This window comes from Pan troglodytes, chromosome 19 (assembly GCF_028858775.2).
Source record: "Pan troglodytes isolate AG18354 chromosome 19, NHGRI_mPanTro3-v2.0_pri, whole genome shotgun sequence".
NCBI lineage: Eukaryota > Metazoa > Chordata > Mammalia > Primates > Hominidae > Pan > Pan troglodytes.
The window spans coordinates 87,659,842-87,675,835 of NC_072417.2; the positions used below are offsets into that span (position 1 = coordinate 87,659,842).

General features: G+C 45.3%; 1 protein-coding gene across 2 annotated transcripts in view; it reads left to right on the top strand.

Annotated features, from left to right (window-relative positions):
• The first annotated feature begins 3,923 nt into the window (after nucleotides 1-3,923).
• Nucleotides 3,924-15,994, top strand: part of RAB37 (RAB37, member RAS oncogene family) — a 77,627-nt gene continuing 65,556 nt past the window's right edge. The window contains exon 1 of one of the 2 annotated variants that reach the window (XM_016932905.4): nucleotides 3,924-4,451. In XM_016932905.4, coding sequence (XP_016788394.1) covers nucleotides 4,380-4,451 — 72 coding nt within the window. In that variant the 5' untranslated portion in view covers nucleotides 3,924-4,379. The remainder of the gene's footprint in view (nucleotides 4,452-15,994) is intronic. The other variant, XM_016932903.4, reaches the window with a different exon arrangement.

The window sequence follows — 15,994 nt, forward strand, 5'->3', positions numbered from 1 at the left end:
TATGTTGGCCAGGCTGGTCTCAAACTCCTGACCTCAGGTGATCTACCCACCTTGGCCTCCCAAAGTGCTGGGATTACAGGTGTGAGCTGCTGCACCTAGCCTAAAATTTTTTAAGAAGAATTTTTTACTGATATTCTGAGAGAAGATAAAATTTTTAAAAATCATATAAATTGCTCAGAGAGTGCAGAAGCAGTAGCATCTGTAGATGAATAAAAAGCCGTTACAAACATGGTCGATATTAATCCAAATATAGTAACAATCACTTTAAATATGAATGGCTTAATACACTAATTAAAGGACAGAGACTGTCAGAGGGTTATCATAAAAGAGGAAGATCCAATTTTATGCTGCCTACCAGAAATATACTTTAAATATAAAGACTCCAAAGTTTAAAAATAAAGGGATGGAAAAAGTTAGACGACACACTGATCAAAAGAAAACTGGAGTAGCGATGTTAATTCCAGACAAAGAAGACTTAGAACAGGGAAAATTGTTAGGAGTAAACGGGAAACCTACCTAATGACAAAGGGAATTAGTTCTCCAAGAAATGTGCATGCACCTGATTACAGAGTGTCAAAATACACGAGGCAAAAACAAATAGAAATGTAAAGAGAAAAAGACAAACCCACTGTAGAGATGGAGAATTCAAAACCCTCTGTCAGTAAGTGATAGATCTAGCAGGAATACAATACATAAAGGATATAGTTGACTTCAAGAACACTATCAATCAATTCGATCTGATTGGCATTTATAGAATACTCTATCCAACAATAACAAAACACACATTCTTCTCAACCTCACCTAGAATGCTCACCAAGATAAGACCTCAAAACACATCTTAACAAATTTAAAAGAATAGGAAGACACAACATATGTAATTCTAAATTAATAGTATTGTTATATAATGGGCACATTCTCTAAAGAATACCTACTTTCCTTTACTTTTATTATTTGCTCATGTGAAAGGAAAAATGAATCTTGGGACCCCAAAATCACTAAGCTAAAGGGAAAAGTCAGGCTAGGAACTGCTTAGGGCAAACTTGCCTCCCATTCTATTCAAAGTCATCCCTCTGCTCACTGAGATAGATACATATCTGATTGCTTCCTTTGGAAAGACTAATCAGAAACTCAAAATAATGCAAACATTTTTCTCTTATCTACCTTTGACCAAGAAGCTCCGCCGCCCCCCACCCCCCCCCACCCGGCCCCGGCCCGCCACTTGGAGTTGTCCTGCTTTTCTGGACCAAACCAGTGTACATCTTACATATATTGATTGATGTCTCATATCTCCCTAAAATACATAAACCAAGCTGCCCCCCGACCACTTTGAGCATGCTATCAGGACCTCCTGAGGCTGTGTCATGGTGTGTGTCCCTAACTTTGGCAAAATAAACTTCCTAAATTGACTGAGAGCTGTCTCAGATATTTGGGGTTCACACTAAACAATACGCCTTCTGATGATCTCTTCTGCCTAGCTAATGCCTGCTCATGCTCAGCCCAAACTTAAAGATTAAAAACTTTAATACAGTATAATAAAAGCATAAACAAAGTTAATCATTGAAAAGTAATCCACAGCCAGGTGCAGTGGCTCACGCCTGTAATCCCACCAATTTGGGAGGCTGAGGCAGGCAGATTGTTTAAGCCCAGGAGTTCAAGCCTGGGCAATATGGAAAACCCGTCTCTAAAAAAGATACAAAAATTAGCCAGGCATGGTGGCACACACATGTTGTCCCGGCTAGTCAGAGGGTTCAGGCAGGAGGATTGCTTGAGCCTGGGAGGTCGAGACTGCAGTGAGCTTTAATTGAGCCACTGCACTCTAGCTTGGGTGACAGAGTGAGACCATGTCTCAAAAAAACAAGAAAGAAAAGAAAAGAAATCTATGGAAAATAATGCAATATTTATGACATAAAGGATTAATGCCCATAATATAAAAATCGATTTTATAAATCAATAAAAGAGCACATTCATTCTTGACTTAACTCATTCTCTATACAGTAGCCAAAGTAGTATCTTTAAAACCCAGATCTAGCCATGCCATTTCCCTGCTTGAAGTCCTTCAATGGCTTCACATTGCCCTTAGAATGAAGTTCAAAACTCTTAACATGATCCACATGATCTGGTCCTTATCTATCTCTAGATTGGTCTCCCATTACCCTTCTCCCATCTTTCTCAGGACTCTAGCCACATTGGTCTTTTCTCAGCTCTTCACACCTTAAAGCCTCTGCATGTATCGATCGCTTTGCCTGGAATCACTCCACCACCACCACCCTCTTCGACTAATGCCCACTTTTCCTTCAGATCTCAGCTTAAACATCATTTCTCATGAAAGTCTTCCATCATCAATTCTGGATTGGTTCAGATCCTCTGCTATTTGCTCTATAAACCTGAACAAACAGAATCATGTTTCTGAAGCTTCAGAACTCCAAACAAGACCCTGAGGAGTGACCCTTCCAAGGAATGTGAGGTTCCAGGCAAAGCCTCTAGAATCTTCTTATCTATAATAGTCAGGGTTGGTGAGGAAGCTCAGGAGAAAGTTAAGATGAGCGAGTCTAAGCTATCCATTCTGTACTTTTTTTGAGTATAGACAACTTTGAGAACTTAATAAAATCTATGGGATTCATTTCTTCTTCTGGAGATTGCCTCTCCCCCAGAAAAAGTCACAGAAGCAAAATTTTGTGTAATGTTATCAATGTTGCAAAGTTCCCCTAACATCCATTTATCCACCTCACATTAAGAACCCCAACCATTGGATGTTATGCATTTGTCACAGGCTGAAAACAAACAAACAAACAAAAAAAAACAAAAACAAAAAAAATCAGCCCAGTGAGAATCTCATAAAACAAACACATTGGTTCCCTAGCTTTGTTCATTTAATCAATGTTCATTGAGTATCTACAGTATAGTGATTCCAGCAATAATAACACCTTATAAATGAAATTTGCTTTACAATTTAAAAGAAAATAAAGACTTTTCATATACATTGTCTCACTCTTCCCCCAAACCCAATAAAGTGGGCATAGATTACTCTACCTATTTTGCAGATGAGAAAACATAAGTAATCCCAGGGAACACGAGTGATCTGGCTCACACAACTCAGCCAAAAAGGAGTGAAACCCAGCAGTAAAACGCACTCTTTTAACCCTAAGCCTGGCTCTTTCCTTCCATGTTGATATTGACTCCAAGGGCCTGTGGCTGGTACTAGGACTTGTCCTTAGTAATCTGATAATAATCCCAGAGGCCACAGTCTCAGCCTCCAGTTCCCATGGTGGTCAGCCTCACGCTCTCATATTCCATGTGATGATGCAATTTTGCCAATCAAAGGTCGCAGCAGCAGGACTCCCCTGATGTATAGGAGAAGTAGCCAGAGCTCTTCATCCCCTGCCAGGAGAGCATAGTAGCTCACATTTATTGAGTTCTTAGTACACGCTGGGCACTGTTCTAGGCTTTTTACATGAATTAACTCATTAAATACTCAGAACAAAACCATGAGGCAGGTACTATTATAATATTATCTCCATTTTGTGGACACTTAGGAGAGATTAATTTGCCCGAGTTTGCACGACTAATAATTTTCAGAATCGAGATTTGAATCCTGGAGCCTGTGCTCCTAACCAAACCACCATCTGCCTCTCCTGAGCCCATTGTCCTTAACTTCTTGCGGTCATGTGTGCTGGAGAGAATGTGATCAAAGCCCTGGACCTTCTCCCTAGGAAAACGCAGGTAAACAGAATTTTGCATATTTCAGGGACTTTGGGGACACTTAAGACCCATCTACTGTCGACCTCAGACTTAGAAGCTCTATTTATCTCATACATCCTGGAGAGAATTGTCCAGGGACAAAAACAGAAGCGCCGCCAGCGCCGCAGGACTTCGCCTCTGCAAACGTGTGAGGAGAGCTGTGCTGCGCTGAGCTGCGTGGTGACGGAGATGCCCGTTCGCTCGGGATCAGGAACGGTGAGCTCCCGGGACCGCAATGCCCTGAGAACGCAGCCGGGTGCTGAGCCTCCGGAGTCCGGTAGCTGAATGAAATACGCAGGGATCACCAGCCGGACCCAAATCTTGCGTCCCTGCCAGCATCCTGGAGTCCTAAGAGGCAGGGATTGGAGCGGACAGGATCTCAGAACTCTGGTCCCGGGCGCACAACGGCGGAGTCGCTGTTCCTGGTGCTGAAACGCTCAGTCCTGGAAGAACGTGGCCGCCTGCCCGCCTGGTACCGCGCCGCGGCCGCTGCGGGGAACTGTCCAGTGCTGAAAACGGATGCGGCCCGGCCCGCAGGGCTCAGACCCGAGGCTGCCACACCCAGCGGAGCTCGAACCGAGCTCCGGGAAGCGCTGACGCAGAGCGCAGGGAGAGCCGGAGCGGCGAGCTCCAAGCCTGGCATGGACCCGCAGAGACCCGATTCCTACCAGGGAGGAGCTGGCCCTGACTTCAACGACCACGTCCTGCATAAGGTAAACATCTCCTGTATTCCTCAACCTAACGTTGGAAGAGGCGCCAGCACCAGGAGTTTTCTCCACTCCCCTGACTTTGCTTTGGGACTTAATGAGAAACTAGCTTGTATCTGTGAGTCTGGGGAGCCCTTTCTGTCTGATCCTGTTTCCTGCTCAAAATAGAGATGTGTGAGCTCTTGGGGAAGGGCTGCCGCCAGAGGCTCAGATGGTCAGAAGCTTCATTCATTCACTTACATCATCTGTGTTCCTTTTTCACCCCCTCCTTCTCCTTGCCTATTTATGCCCCTGGGTGACCCCTGGCACCTTGCTCTCCTAACCCTTGTAGGAGACTGCATTTCTCCCTGTTACGTCTGCTAGCAGTGGCCAAATACCTAAATTTCTGGCCAATTTGTCTGAAATTAGATAAATGGTCTGCAGCAGAGATGAACTGCTGTTTTCAAATCAGACTCCCTCATGGCTCCAGAAAGCTTCCCTCCAGCCATGACTCCCTCACAGCCCCTGTAAGCATTTGCTTATTTCAAAGCACTAACATATCCATTGCTTCCTTCACTCAAGTTTCTTATGCAACTCAGTTTTCAGTAATGCAGGTCTCCCCCTAAGACAGTTGTTGGGAAAAATAGTAGCCTCTCTCAGGATAACAGTTTTAATTCAAAATCCATCACTCTGAAATAATCAAAGCATTATATTTGCCATAAGAAGTTATTATGGCTCACCTTCCCTTTCTCTGACTTTGCCATGCCTTCCTGCTCCAGCCCTTATATTTTCTGCTTTGATAATGCCAGTTCACCTGCTAGTCCTTTGAAAAGCTGTACGTGATCCTATAGGTGGAGTTTTTTAATCAAAACATCACTTTGAAGAGTCTATGAATGCAAGCTTTGAAATAACCTAACCCAACCTCCTCCTCTATCACACAGCTTATATTTAAGGAAACTAAAATCCAGAGAGGAAAAATGACTTGTCCAAGAAAGCAAGCTGGTAAATGGCAGAGCTGATACTAAAAGCCAGAAATTACTATTACACATGTAGTATTCTTTCCTCTATATCCTTACTAAACTTCTCATCAAAGTGTGCAGTCCATGGACCAGCAGCATTGGCATTACCTTGGAACTTATTACAATAGAAAGCCCTGACTCTAGATTGGCTGAATCTGAATCTGCATTTTAACAAGATCTCTAGGAATAAATATGCACAATAAAGTTTTAGGTGCATGGCTCTGTGCCATGCTGCCTGTTTCTGACACAAATGAAAGAAAATCAGCTATTGAAGGAAGCAGGTCTCTAGATCTGACAGTCCATGTGTCTTCTCCCTCCAGGTCTCTGAATTCCTAGGATATAGAGAAGGAGAAAAAAATGTATAACAACTACCCCAGTCTAGAAATTTTAAAGCCATCACAGTTTGAAGTAAACTAGAAGAAGTTCTGTGCTATTTGATGTTGTAAATTTAGCCCAGTAAAAACTGCATGCAAGGCCAGGCATGGTGGCTCACACCTGTAATCTCAGCACTTTGGGAGGCCGAGGCGGTGGATCGCTTGAGATCAAGGGTTCAAGACCAGCCTGGCCAACATGGTAAAATCTGTCTCTACTAAAAATACAAAAATTCGCTGGGCATGGTGGTGTGCGCCTGTGATCCCAGCTACTCAGGAGGCTGAGGCAGGAGAATTGCTTGAGCCTGGGAGGCAGAGACTGCAGTGAACTGAAATCACACCACTGCACTCCACTCTAGCCTGGGCAACAAAGCAAGACCTTGTCTCAAAAAAAAAAAAAAAGAAAAAAAAAGTTTATGCAAGCAGAGGAACATAATTACAATCAATTACAAAATTTTCCTGGCAACTAGATATGTGGGTCTCTCCAAGTTTATAACATCCTATAAAGGTATAAATACTCATTTTGAAAGCTTTAAGATTGGGAGCTCAGATTGTTCAACATATTGATCAGATGTGGTATTTTCCATTTCAATTACCCACACACGAGATGTAGGATGTAGTCCATGAAGACTTTTACTTCCTTTGAGTTTATTGATCATCAAATTGAGAGTGGGAACCCATTCCAACAAGTTCCAACATATTTAAAGGCAAGTATCTATTTACTACTAGTAAAGGCTCAATGTCATCAGCTTGGCTGTGTGAGCACCCTGAGAGCAGGAGCCAGCCTTAAACCTTCTGTGGTGCCCAGCAGAGTGACATATGTATGTAAGGAAAGTTTTCCTTCTTATATAGTGCTGACAACCTCCTCCTAATACTACTTTATGATTGTGCATGATGTCTTATTGTGATCCACTTAAAACTCTTTTTGTAAAGGGGTAGGGCATCAACTTATTTGTATTATATTAAAAATTACTATGTAGTAGAGTCCAAGGAGTTCCCATTGATTAATTAGTGTCTATTGTCCATGAGAAGCAGGGCTCCCCTCCAACATTAATTGCTAGGATAAATTCTTTTTTTGAAGTGGGGTCTCTGTCTGTCGCCCAGGCTGGAATGCAGTGGTGTGATCTCAGCTCACTGCAACCTCTGCCTCCCAGGCTCAAGTGATTCTCCCACCTCAGCCTCCCCAGTAACTGGAACTGCAGGCATGTGCCACCATGCCTGGCTAATTTTTTGGCGGTTGTTGTTTTGTAGAGACAGAGTTTCACCATGTTGGCCAGGCTGGTCTTGAACTCCTGGCCTCAAGAGATCCACCCGCTCGGCCTCCCAAAGTGCTGGCATTATACGTATGAGCCACCATGCCCAGCGTGGAGAAATGATTTTTTAAATAGACTTGTTATTGACACATAACAAACACCACTTTGGGAAGCTGAGGCGGGCAGATCTCTTGAGGTCAGGAGTTCAAGACCAGCCTGGCCAACGTGGCGAAACTTTGTCTCTACTAAAAATACAAAAATCAGCTAGGCATGGTAACACACTCCTATAATCTCAGCTACTAGGGAGGCTGAGACAGGAGAATCACTTGAACCGAGGAGGTGGAGACTGCAGTGAGCCAAGATCACGCCACTGCACTCCAGCTTCAGCAACAGAGCAAGACTCCATCTCAAAAAAACAAAAAGAAATATGACAAACACAAAAAATCCTGAATCTTATGTGTCTACCTTGGTAAATTATCACAAAGTGAACATACCTGTGCAATCACTATCAAGAGAAAGAAATAGAACCTTGTCAGCTTCCCAAGAGGCCCCCTCCCACATTCCACTTGCCAAACACCTTCCCCCAGAGATTGTCATTATAGAGGAAGAAGCATCATCTCGTGTTTTGACAGCACAGCAGATGTTATGTAGGGTAGTCCTAGAAACTTGCCAGAGAAGAGATATTGTCGTATGATGAAACGAAACTCCAGGCTTGGAATAAGCCAAACCTTGATGTGACTTTGAGCAACATCTGTGAGTCTTAATTTTCTTAGCTATAAAATAGGAATGATAATACCTGCCTTATTATTTTTGAGCAAGGATGTTAGCAAATATAATGTAACGCATATATATAAAATCTCTGGAATATAGGAAGCATTCAATAAAAGTGGTTGTATTGGCTGGGCGCAGTGGCTCCCAGCACTTTGGGAGGCCAAGGAGGACGAATCATGAGGTCAGGAGATCGAGACCATCCTGGCCAACATGGTGAAACCCCATTTCTACTAAAAATACAAAAATTAGCCGGGGGTGGTGGCATGCACCTATAGTCCCAGCTACTCAGGAGGCTGAGGCAGGAGAATCGCTTTAACCTGGGAGGCAGAGGTTGCAGTGAACCAAGATCACACCACTGCACTTCAGCCTGGTGACAGAGTGAGACTCCATCTGAAAAAAAAAAAAAAGTGGTTGTATTAGGGCATGCATCTTGGGCTCCAAAGCGACTTCAATGGGTGTCACATTCGGTCTCACCTAAAATGATGAGCTTTGTGAGAAGAGCAGCAGCTTCATACACAGAGAACCTCAGAAACACACACACTACATATTTCACAGGCAGAAGTCCATGGAAATAAACTCACACAACCCATCTATACAAAAAGCATGACTTCTATGCAAACATCCCAGCTCTGACTTCCTAAGTTGAATATCTTTTTTCTCTTGGAGGTGACATATGGGACTTGATGAAATTCATTTATTTGAAAAATATACGCCAAATATCATGATAGGCATTGTGTAGCTCTTGCACTTTAGCTGGTCCCAATAGTTGGAGGCTGACCCAGGCAAGCCCAAGTAACTCTTAGAAAATTCCCGTAAGGTGGGCTGGAAGCTGGGAACTGACTGAAAACGTTGAGCTCATCCATCATGTGCCTGGAGTTTTTAAATATAGTTGTTGTTGCCACAAATCTGAAAATTTGGTGCAGCTAAATAATTTAAAACAAAGGAGCAACCTGACTGCTCTTTTCCTTAGAGAACTCTCAGTTCTCTCTTGCCACCAGCTTCAAGAGCCATCCAGGGCAATGGTACGGGGTAGGGGTTCAGGAACAGCCCACGGATTGGGTCCCTACTGTGCCAGGGTCTGACCTTGAGCTCCCAGAAAATGAAAAGATTTTCATTTCATTTTCACAGAGAGGGCAAGCTTTTGCCCCAGATACCAGTGAATTAGGACAAAAGGGCTTCAGTTCAAGCACTTACTTCCTAATTCCCCATCACCAGGGCTCTAAGGAACATCCACATACCAGACTAGCTTCCAGAGGGACGAACAATTCCTAGGACAAAGTCAGTCTCAGAAAGACTGGGGGTGGGGGGCAGAAAAACGTGAGCTGCTCATCCATTCATCCGGGCTTGGTTCTTCTTGGGTGAAAAGGGATTACCAGGTCTCTGTCTTCCAAAGTATGTCCATTTCCTCCGACTGCTCTAACACCTCTTCTGGGTGAAAGGAAAAGGCAAGCAGGTAATATCTGCCACTCTCCCCCATCTCCTGCACTTATTCTTCACTTCCTTCTTCTACTACCCATCTTGTAATTTCTGTGTCCCTCAAAAGTCCGTATGCCTCATCGATTCATTCAGCAAACATGCATTGGACATTTCCAAAGCATAAAGAACTAAGCTGGTCATTGTCGAGAATATAGATGCAAATGATTCCCATCTTCACTAAGCCTGTGGCCTAGAAGGCATGCACACAAATGGCTATACTTTTATATAATTCCAGAAGTGTCCTAAGAAAGATACGGGTAGCTGCAAGGGAATGACCCAGGAAGAAAAGGTCCTGTCTGACTCAATTTGAAATGTCCTCTCTCACTTATGGCTTCTGATTAAAGTTAACATCCAGGCTTGGCACGGTGGCTCACACCTGTAATCCCAGCACTTTGGGAGGCTGAGGCAGGTGGATCATGAGGTCAGGAATTCGAGACCAGCTTGGCCAACATGGTGAAACTCGTCCCTACTAAAAATACAAAAATTAGTCAGCCGTGGTGGTGCATGCCTGAAATCCCAACTACTCAGGAGGCAGAGGCAGGAGAATCGCTTGAACCCAGGAAGCAGAAGTTGCAGTGAGCTGAGATCACACCATTGCACTCCAGCCTGGGCGACAGAGTGAGACTCTGTCCCCCCACAAAAAAAATTAAAATTAAAAAATAAAAAATAAAGTTAACATCCAGGAGAGACAGAGTTCCACACATCAGCTAGCTCCCTCCCCATGGGACTGTCACCTATTAATCCTAGGGAAAGGTCTGGATACAACAGTGTTGTCCTTCCCTGCCAGAAAATTGTACAAGAGAAAGACAAATAAAACAGCAAAAGACCATACTCGCCATTCTGTGTTCCTCTCTCATTCTCTATCCCACAGGTGCTTCTTTTATTTTTTTTTCGATGAAACAATGATAATGGTATGCAAATTTGTCCTCAAAAGAATCCAAATTCGCAGAAAAATCCATGCCCTGTAAGTGAAGAGATTTTTGTTTTCACAGTGCACTAGTTCCAATTCTCAAAGATTTCTATTGTCAGCTCAGGAACAAACAAGAAAGCCAAGAAAAGCTAGCTGCTCCCTGTATAATATTTCCACTGGCTTGTTTTCCTCTCTTGCTTGCTCTGAAGGCTTACAGATAAACAAATGAAGTGTATATTACATCACTGGCAATCTGGTGCCATCTGGGACTCCTTTGGCTAATAGGTCGGTTCTGCCCAGATCCCAGAGCAGGCAGCTGGTGTGGGGAGTGGTGGTGCCTGCTAGTTCTCTTAGGATAACCTCAGCAGGAAATGATGGTGACTCGGTCCAGCGCCTCAAAGTCGTTTTCCAAACTCTCCAGGCTTTCCTCTCCTAAGCATCCTTTCCTTTAATTTGTGGTCCCTGGGGCCTTTTGTGAGAAAATGTCTGAGACTCACTTGTGTTGCTGCCCTAATGTTTCCTCTTATAAGCTGTTCTAGGGAGGGACGTCCTTCAGTTTCAGGGCAGGAAACTCCGCCTTACTGGGTGGAAGTAAACAGCCAGAGGTGAGCACCAGGCTGGAGAATTGTTGAAGTGGGCATTTGAAGTGGCTCTAAATTTATCCCAATACCCTTCTTGCTTCCTTCCTCCTCTTCTCAGGCAAGAGAAACAGTCTGTAGAGACTGCAAGTGCGAATGGAGATCACAGCTCCTTGTTAACTCACTCAGGCAATGCAGTTCCCAGCTGGGAGTGGCCCTGGACATCCTCCCATCTCTTAACCAGAGGAGGTTTTCTGGGGCCAAGAGACACAACTCCAAGCAAACAGATCTGGAAAATATTAACCCCTAACTGATGACACCAGGCCTCACCCTGCTCCTAAAGGGAGCAAGGCCTTGAGTGGTGCAGTGAAAATAACTTGAGACGTGCAGGGCTCAAGAATTCCCCCAGCACATGGTTCCTGACCTTGATTTCTAAGTCAGCTCCCTCCCTTCTCATTTGCTTATCAGCGCCTTTTCATTTGCTTATTAGCACCTTCTCATTTGCTTATTAGCAGACAGTTTCTACCCATCAACATGAGGATGCTATTTAATCATTTGTGCTTTTGCAAATGCACATGCTTTTAGGTATCTTAAACCAAGCTGTGCTTAAGTTCAAATTTTCTCTTACTTGCTAGCCTTCTGCCCCTGGCCACCACACACACAGACACACACGCACACACACACACACACACACACACACACGCCTGCACATGCACACATACGCACCCTTCCTCTCATGAGCTGTGGGCAGGGCCAGTGATCATCCGTTTTTGTTCTCTGTCTCCCCTTAGCTTTTGTTATGAGCCTTTTAAAAGCAAAGCAGGCTGGGCGCAGTGGCTTAGTCCTGTAATCCCAGCACTTTGGGAGTCCAAGGCAGGCAGATCACCTGAGGTCAGGAGTTCAAGATCAGCCTGGCCAGCATGAGGAAACTCTGTCTCTAGTAAAAATACAAAAATTAGCTGGGCGTGGTGGCAGGCGCCTGTAACCCCAGCTACTTGGGAGGCTGAGGCAGGAGAATCACTTGAACCCGGAAGGCTGAGGTTGCAGTGAGCCGAGATCGCACCACTGCACTCCAGCCTGGGCAACAAAGCAAGACTCTGTCTCAAAAAAAAAAAAAAAAAAGGCAAAGTAAACATTTCTCCTCCTCCTCCTCTTCCTCCCTCGCCTGTTTGAATTTTGCATTCTTACCCTCTCCCAGCAACTCTGTTTATTAAAAATCGGAACTGTCATTTATTAGAGCAGTACCCCTAGGGGAGAGTCAGGAACTGGTAACACCTTCCCCAAGCTCACAGTGAGAAGCAGTGTAAGCTTTGGAAGGGAATAAAGTCTGGTACACAGTCCAGATGAGGCAGACACCCCCTTTCAGCCCCTGGAGTCTCCCTCCTCGCCTCCCCCATGCCTTTACCCAGATCCTTCCTCCTTCTCTGGGTCCCACCTCAGGTTTCATTTGGTTATCAGGTAAGAAATATTAAAAATCATCTCTGCACTATAATCCAAAGGGACCCAGTAAGACTAATAATTGTTCCCAATACATTATCCAAATAAGCATATGGTTTATTTCTGCAGTACTTTACAGTTTACGAAACACTTTAATATATGCCAAGACATTTTATACTTAACATATGCTTTTTCCAGAAGATGTTACTGTTAAAATAATTAATGTCCATATTAATAGGACAGGGAAACAAAGGCCAGATGGCTGGGCGTGGTGGTTCATGCCTGTAATCCCAGCACTTTGAGAGGCTGAGATGGGCAGATTATGAGGTCAGTAGTTTGAGACCAGCCTGGCCAACATGGTGAAACCCTGTCTCTACTAAAAACACAAAAATTAGCTCCGCGTGGTGGCGGGCACCTGTAATCCCAGCTACTCAGGAGGCTGAGGCAGGAGAATTGCTTGAACCCAGGAGGCGGAGGTTGCAGTGAGCTGAGATTGCGACACTGCACTCCAGCCTGGGTGACACAGCAAGGCTCTGTCTCAAAAAAAAAAAAAAAAAGAAAGAAAGAAAGAAAGAAAAAACTGACTTGCTCAAGGTCATAGCCAGCATTGTGGAAGCCTGAATCATTACAGCAGACTCTTAGGTAGCACTTGCATGCCATGTAATATTCTAAGCACTTAGCATCTCTTAACTCACTTAATCCTACAACAACCCTATTTTAATCTCATTTTACAGATGAGTAAACTGAGGCACGGAGACATTAAGAAATTTGACTATAGTCAAATCCAAGCAAGGTAGACAGGCAGAGGGATAGAGTCAGGAGAGGACAAGGGGCTTCACCAAGAGGGTCACAGATGGTCACTACTTTAGGGCATTGACCATTGTGTGGCCTTCAGCTCTGTAGAGCTGGTTTTGCTCACTCACTCAAGAGTGGCTCCATCTCTCCAGTCAGGCTGATGTTAATCAGACTCACAAGACATGTATTGCCCTAGATGCCAAGCCACATTATAATCAGGAGATTGTTCACTAAGCATGAAATCCAGGGGAAAAAATGGAACTTGGAGGATTCAAATGTTTAATGCTATCAGGCTGACATGAGTTGGTAGCTGGCTACACTATAGGGACAGCCTCAATCTACGACCCCACCGGCCCCTTCTACCCTTAGGTCCTCTCCCCTACCCTTTGCCCCACCTCTGCCTCCCTCAGCTGTATATATTTAACTGCCTTGGGCCGGGCAGTCATTCTATTCTCTCCAGGTCTGTATTTCCTGCAATCCTTTAAGAACTCCTTGCCTTTGAGCTTGAGAATTCCCTGGACTTGACCTGGTTATGGGGAGGGAAAGGGAAGGGATGTTCCGTTCATCATCGCCAGAGTTGTCATTTCATACTTCTTCCTCCATCTCACTCAAGGCCTGTGTCAGAGCCTTAGGGACTTGGGTTTCAGGGGCAAGAAACATGGAAGAGTAGAAAGGTGATTGGGGACATTTCCTTATATCCCACCACCACCCCTGTCCACATGCTCCCCTTGAAATCTGATATTTCTGCCTGAGAATCCTGAGAATCAATTCAGCAAACATTTACTGGGCACCACATGCCAGTCCCCAGGAACAAAACCCACTCTTCATTCCCCAAGGAGCTGCGTCCAGCAGGCTGGGTGGATCAGAGGGATGGCACAGGCAGAGATGGCTCAGGCCACATCTGACTGCAGCTCAGTGTGCCACGTGGACCTTGGTGCCCATGAAGGTCAAAGACCTCTAGTCCCATATAGTGGGAAGCTGAGCCCTTGGGGACCAGGTCAAATGCTTGCAGCTCTCAAGGCTGCCAACTTCTGGCTCCTGGCTGATTGACTGATCTGAGGGGTTATAAAGCCCAAAGTCCCAGGATGGGGCCCCACCTCTGAAGGTCAGAGGGCTCTGAGCCCCTCAACACAGGGATCCCTTCCAGCCCATGTCCAAGAAAGGAAGAGACTCCTGTTGCACTTCTGAGAAGTGCCCAGTGCAAAGACCCCTGTCCAATCGTGGCAGAGTCCAACACATAGAAACTAAGCTGGATCCCTTCCATGACCATCTCCAAAGACATGGGCTGAAAAACACTCAACCAAACCCAAAACACCAGGATCCCAGCCCTTGGGATGACAGTGTGGCACACAAAGAGAGGCTTGGGAAAGACAGAGGGGCACGCCAGGTGAGCTCTGCAGGCATGTCCTCCAGGACCCTCACTCTCCTTTCCCTGAAACCAGGTCTCCTCCAGACAGCGGACACGTGAGAACCAGCATAGCATAGGCCCTGACCATCACCTGTCCTGACCACCACCTGTGCTGTCTACCACCTGTCCTGTTCACCACTGGTTCCATCCACCACCTGCCCCATCCATCACTTGTTCTGTCCACCACCTGTCTTGTCTACTGCCTTCCCTCTTCACCCTCATCCTGTTCACTACCTGCCCTGTCCACCACCTGTCCTGACCACCTTCTGCCATGCTCACTGGTTTTCTTAGAGTAGGAGGCAGCTCATTAGCAGAGAAAGAGAACTGGGCTTTGAGTACCAAAGAACCAAGCTTTATCCCTGTCTCTGCTGTTAGCCAGCTGTACATCCTAGGTCATTCCATTCCAACAGCACTTTCCAACTTGCAGAAAACTTGCATATAAATCATTTCGGTTGAATTTCCCAGCACTGTGTGTAAAGAGAACAGGCATTATTCTTGACTGCAAAAGGGGAAATCTTGTGATCAGGACTCTCGATTTCCAGTGACAGAACCCAACTCAAATTGGCTTAAGCCGAAAAGAGAATTCATTGGTTCCTGTACCAGAGAAGCCTAGGGAGTGCAGCTGACATCGAGCTCAGCTGGACCCAGGGACTCTCAGTGACTTCAGCCTCACTCTCTGTCTCTCTCTCTCTCTCATTTTTCTCTCTGGCTTGGCTCCATTCACAGGCAGGCTTCTCCCCGTGGGGCCCCATTATTGACAGCAGCCCCAGGATCACATCCTCACAGCTCCCAATTCCAACCAAAGTCCTAGACCCAATACTCACTGGAGACTGAAATAGCCACATGCCCACCCCTGAACCAATACTATAGCCAGAGGGTAGAACATGATGGATGGCTTAAGCTCGGGTCACATGTCCACCCCGAAGGTGGAGTCAATCCCACCCAAGCCCTGTAGATCAAGAGCGGAAGAAAATGGGCTGGGCGTGGTGGATCATGCTTGTAATCCCAGCACTTTGGGAGGTCAAGGCGGGTGGATCACCCGAGGTCGGGAGTTCAAGACTAGCCTGACCAACATGGGGAAACCCCTTCTCTACTAAAAATACAAAATTAGCCGGTTGTGGTGGTGCATGCCTGTAATCCCAGCTACTCAGGAAGCTGAGGCAGGAGAATCACTTGAACCCGGGAGGTGGAGGTTGCGGTGAGCCGAGATCGCACCATTGCACTCCAGCCTGGGCAATAAGAGCGAAACTCCATCTTAAAAAAAAAGAGTGGAAGACAATGGTTTCCAGGGCAAATGGGATGGTGTCAACTGGAGGCTAGCCATGCAAAAACAACAGATGTCCCATGGTAATCCCGGGCAAGGCTGAGTCCCAGCATTTTTAAATCTTTAATGAGAAGTGCCTGAAAAGAAATGAAGAGAACTTGTCACAGTCCCACCTGAACTGGCCTCTTGGTGCCTCACACATAGTGTCATTTAAGACTAAATAACTGGATTTGGATTATTAATGACTGGACTTGGGAAATAAACTGCTGTCACCCTATGAAGTGATAC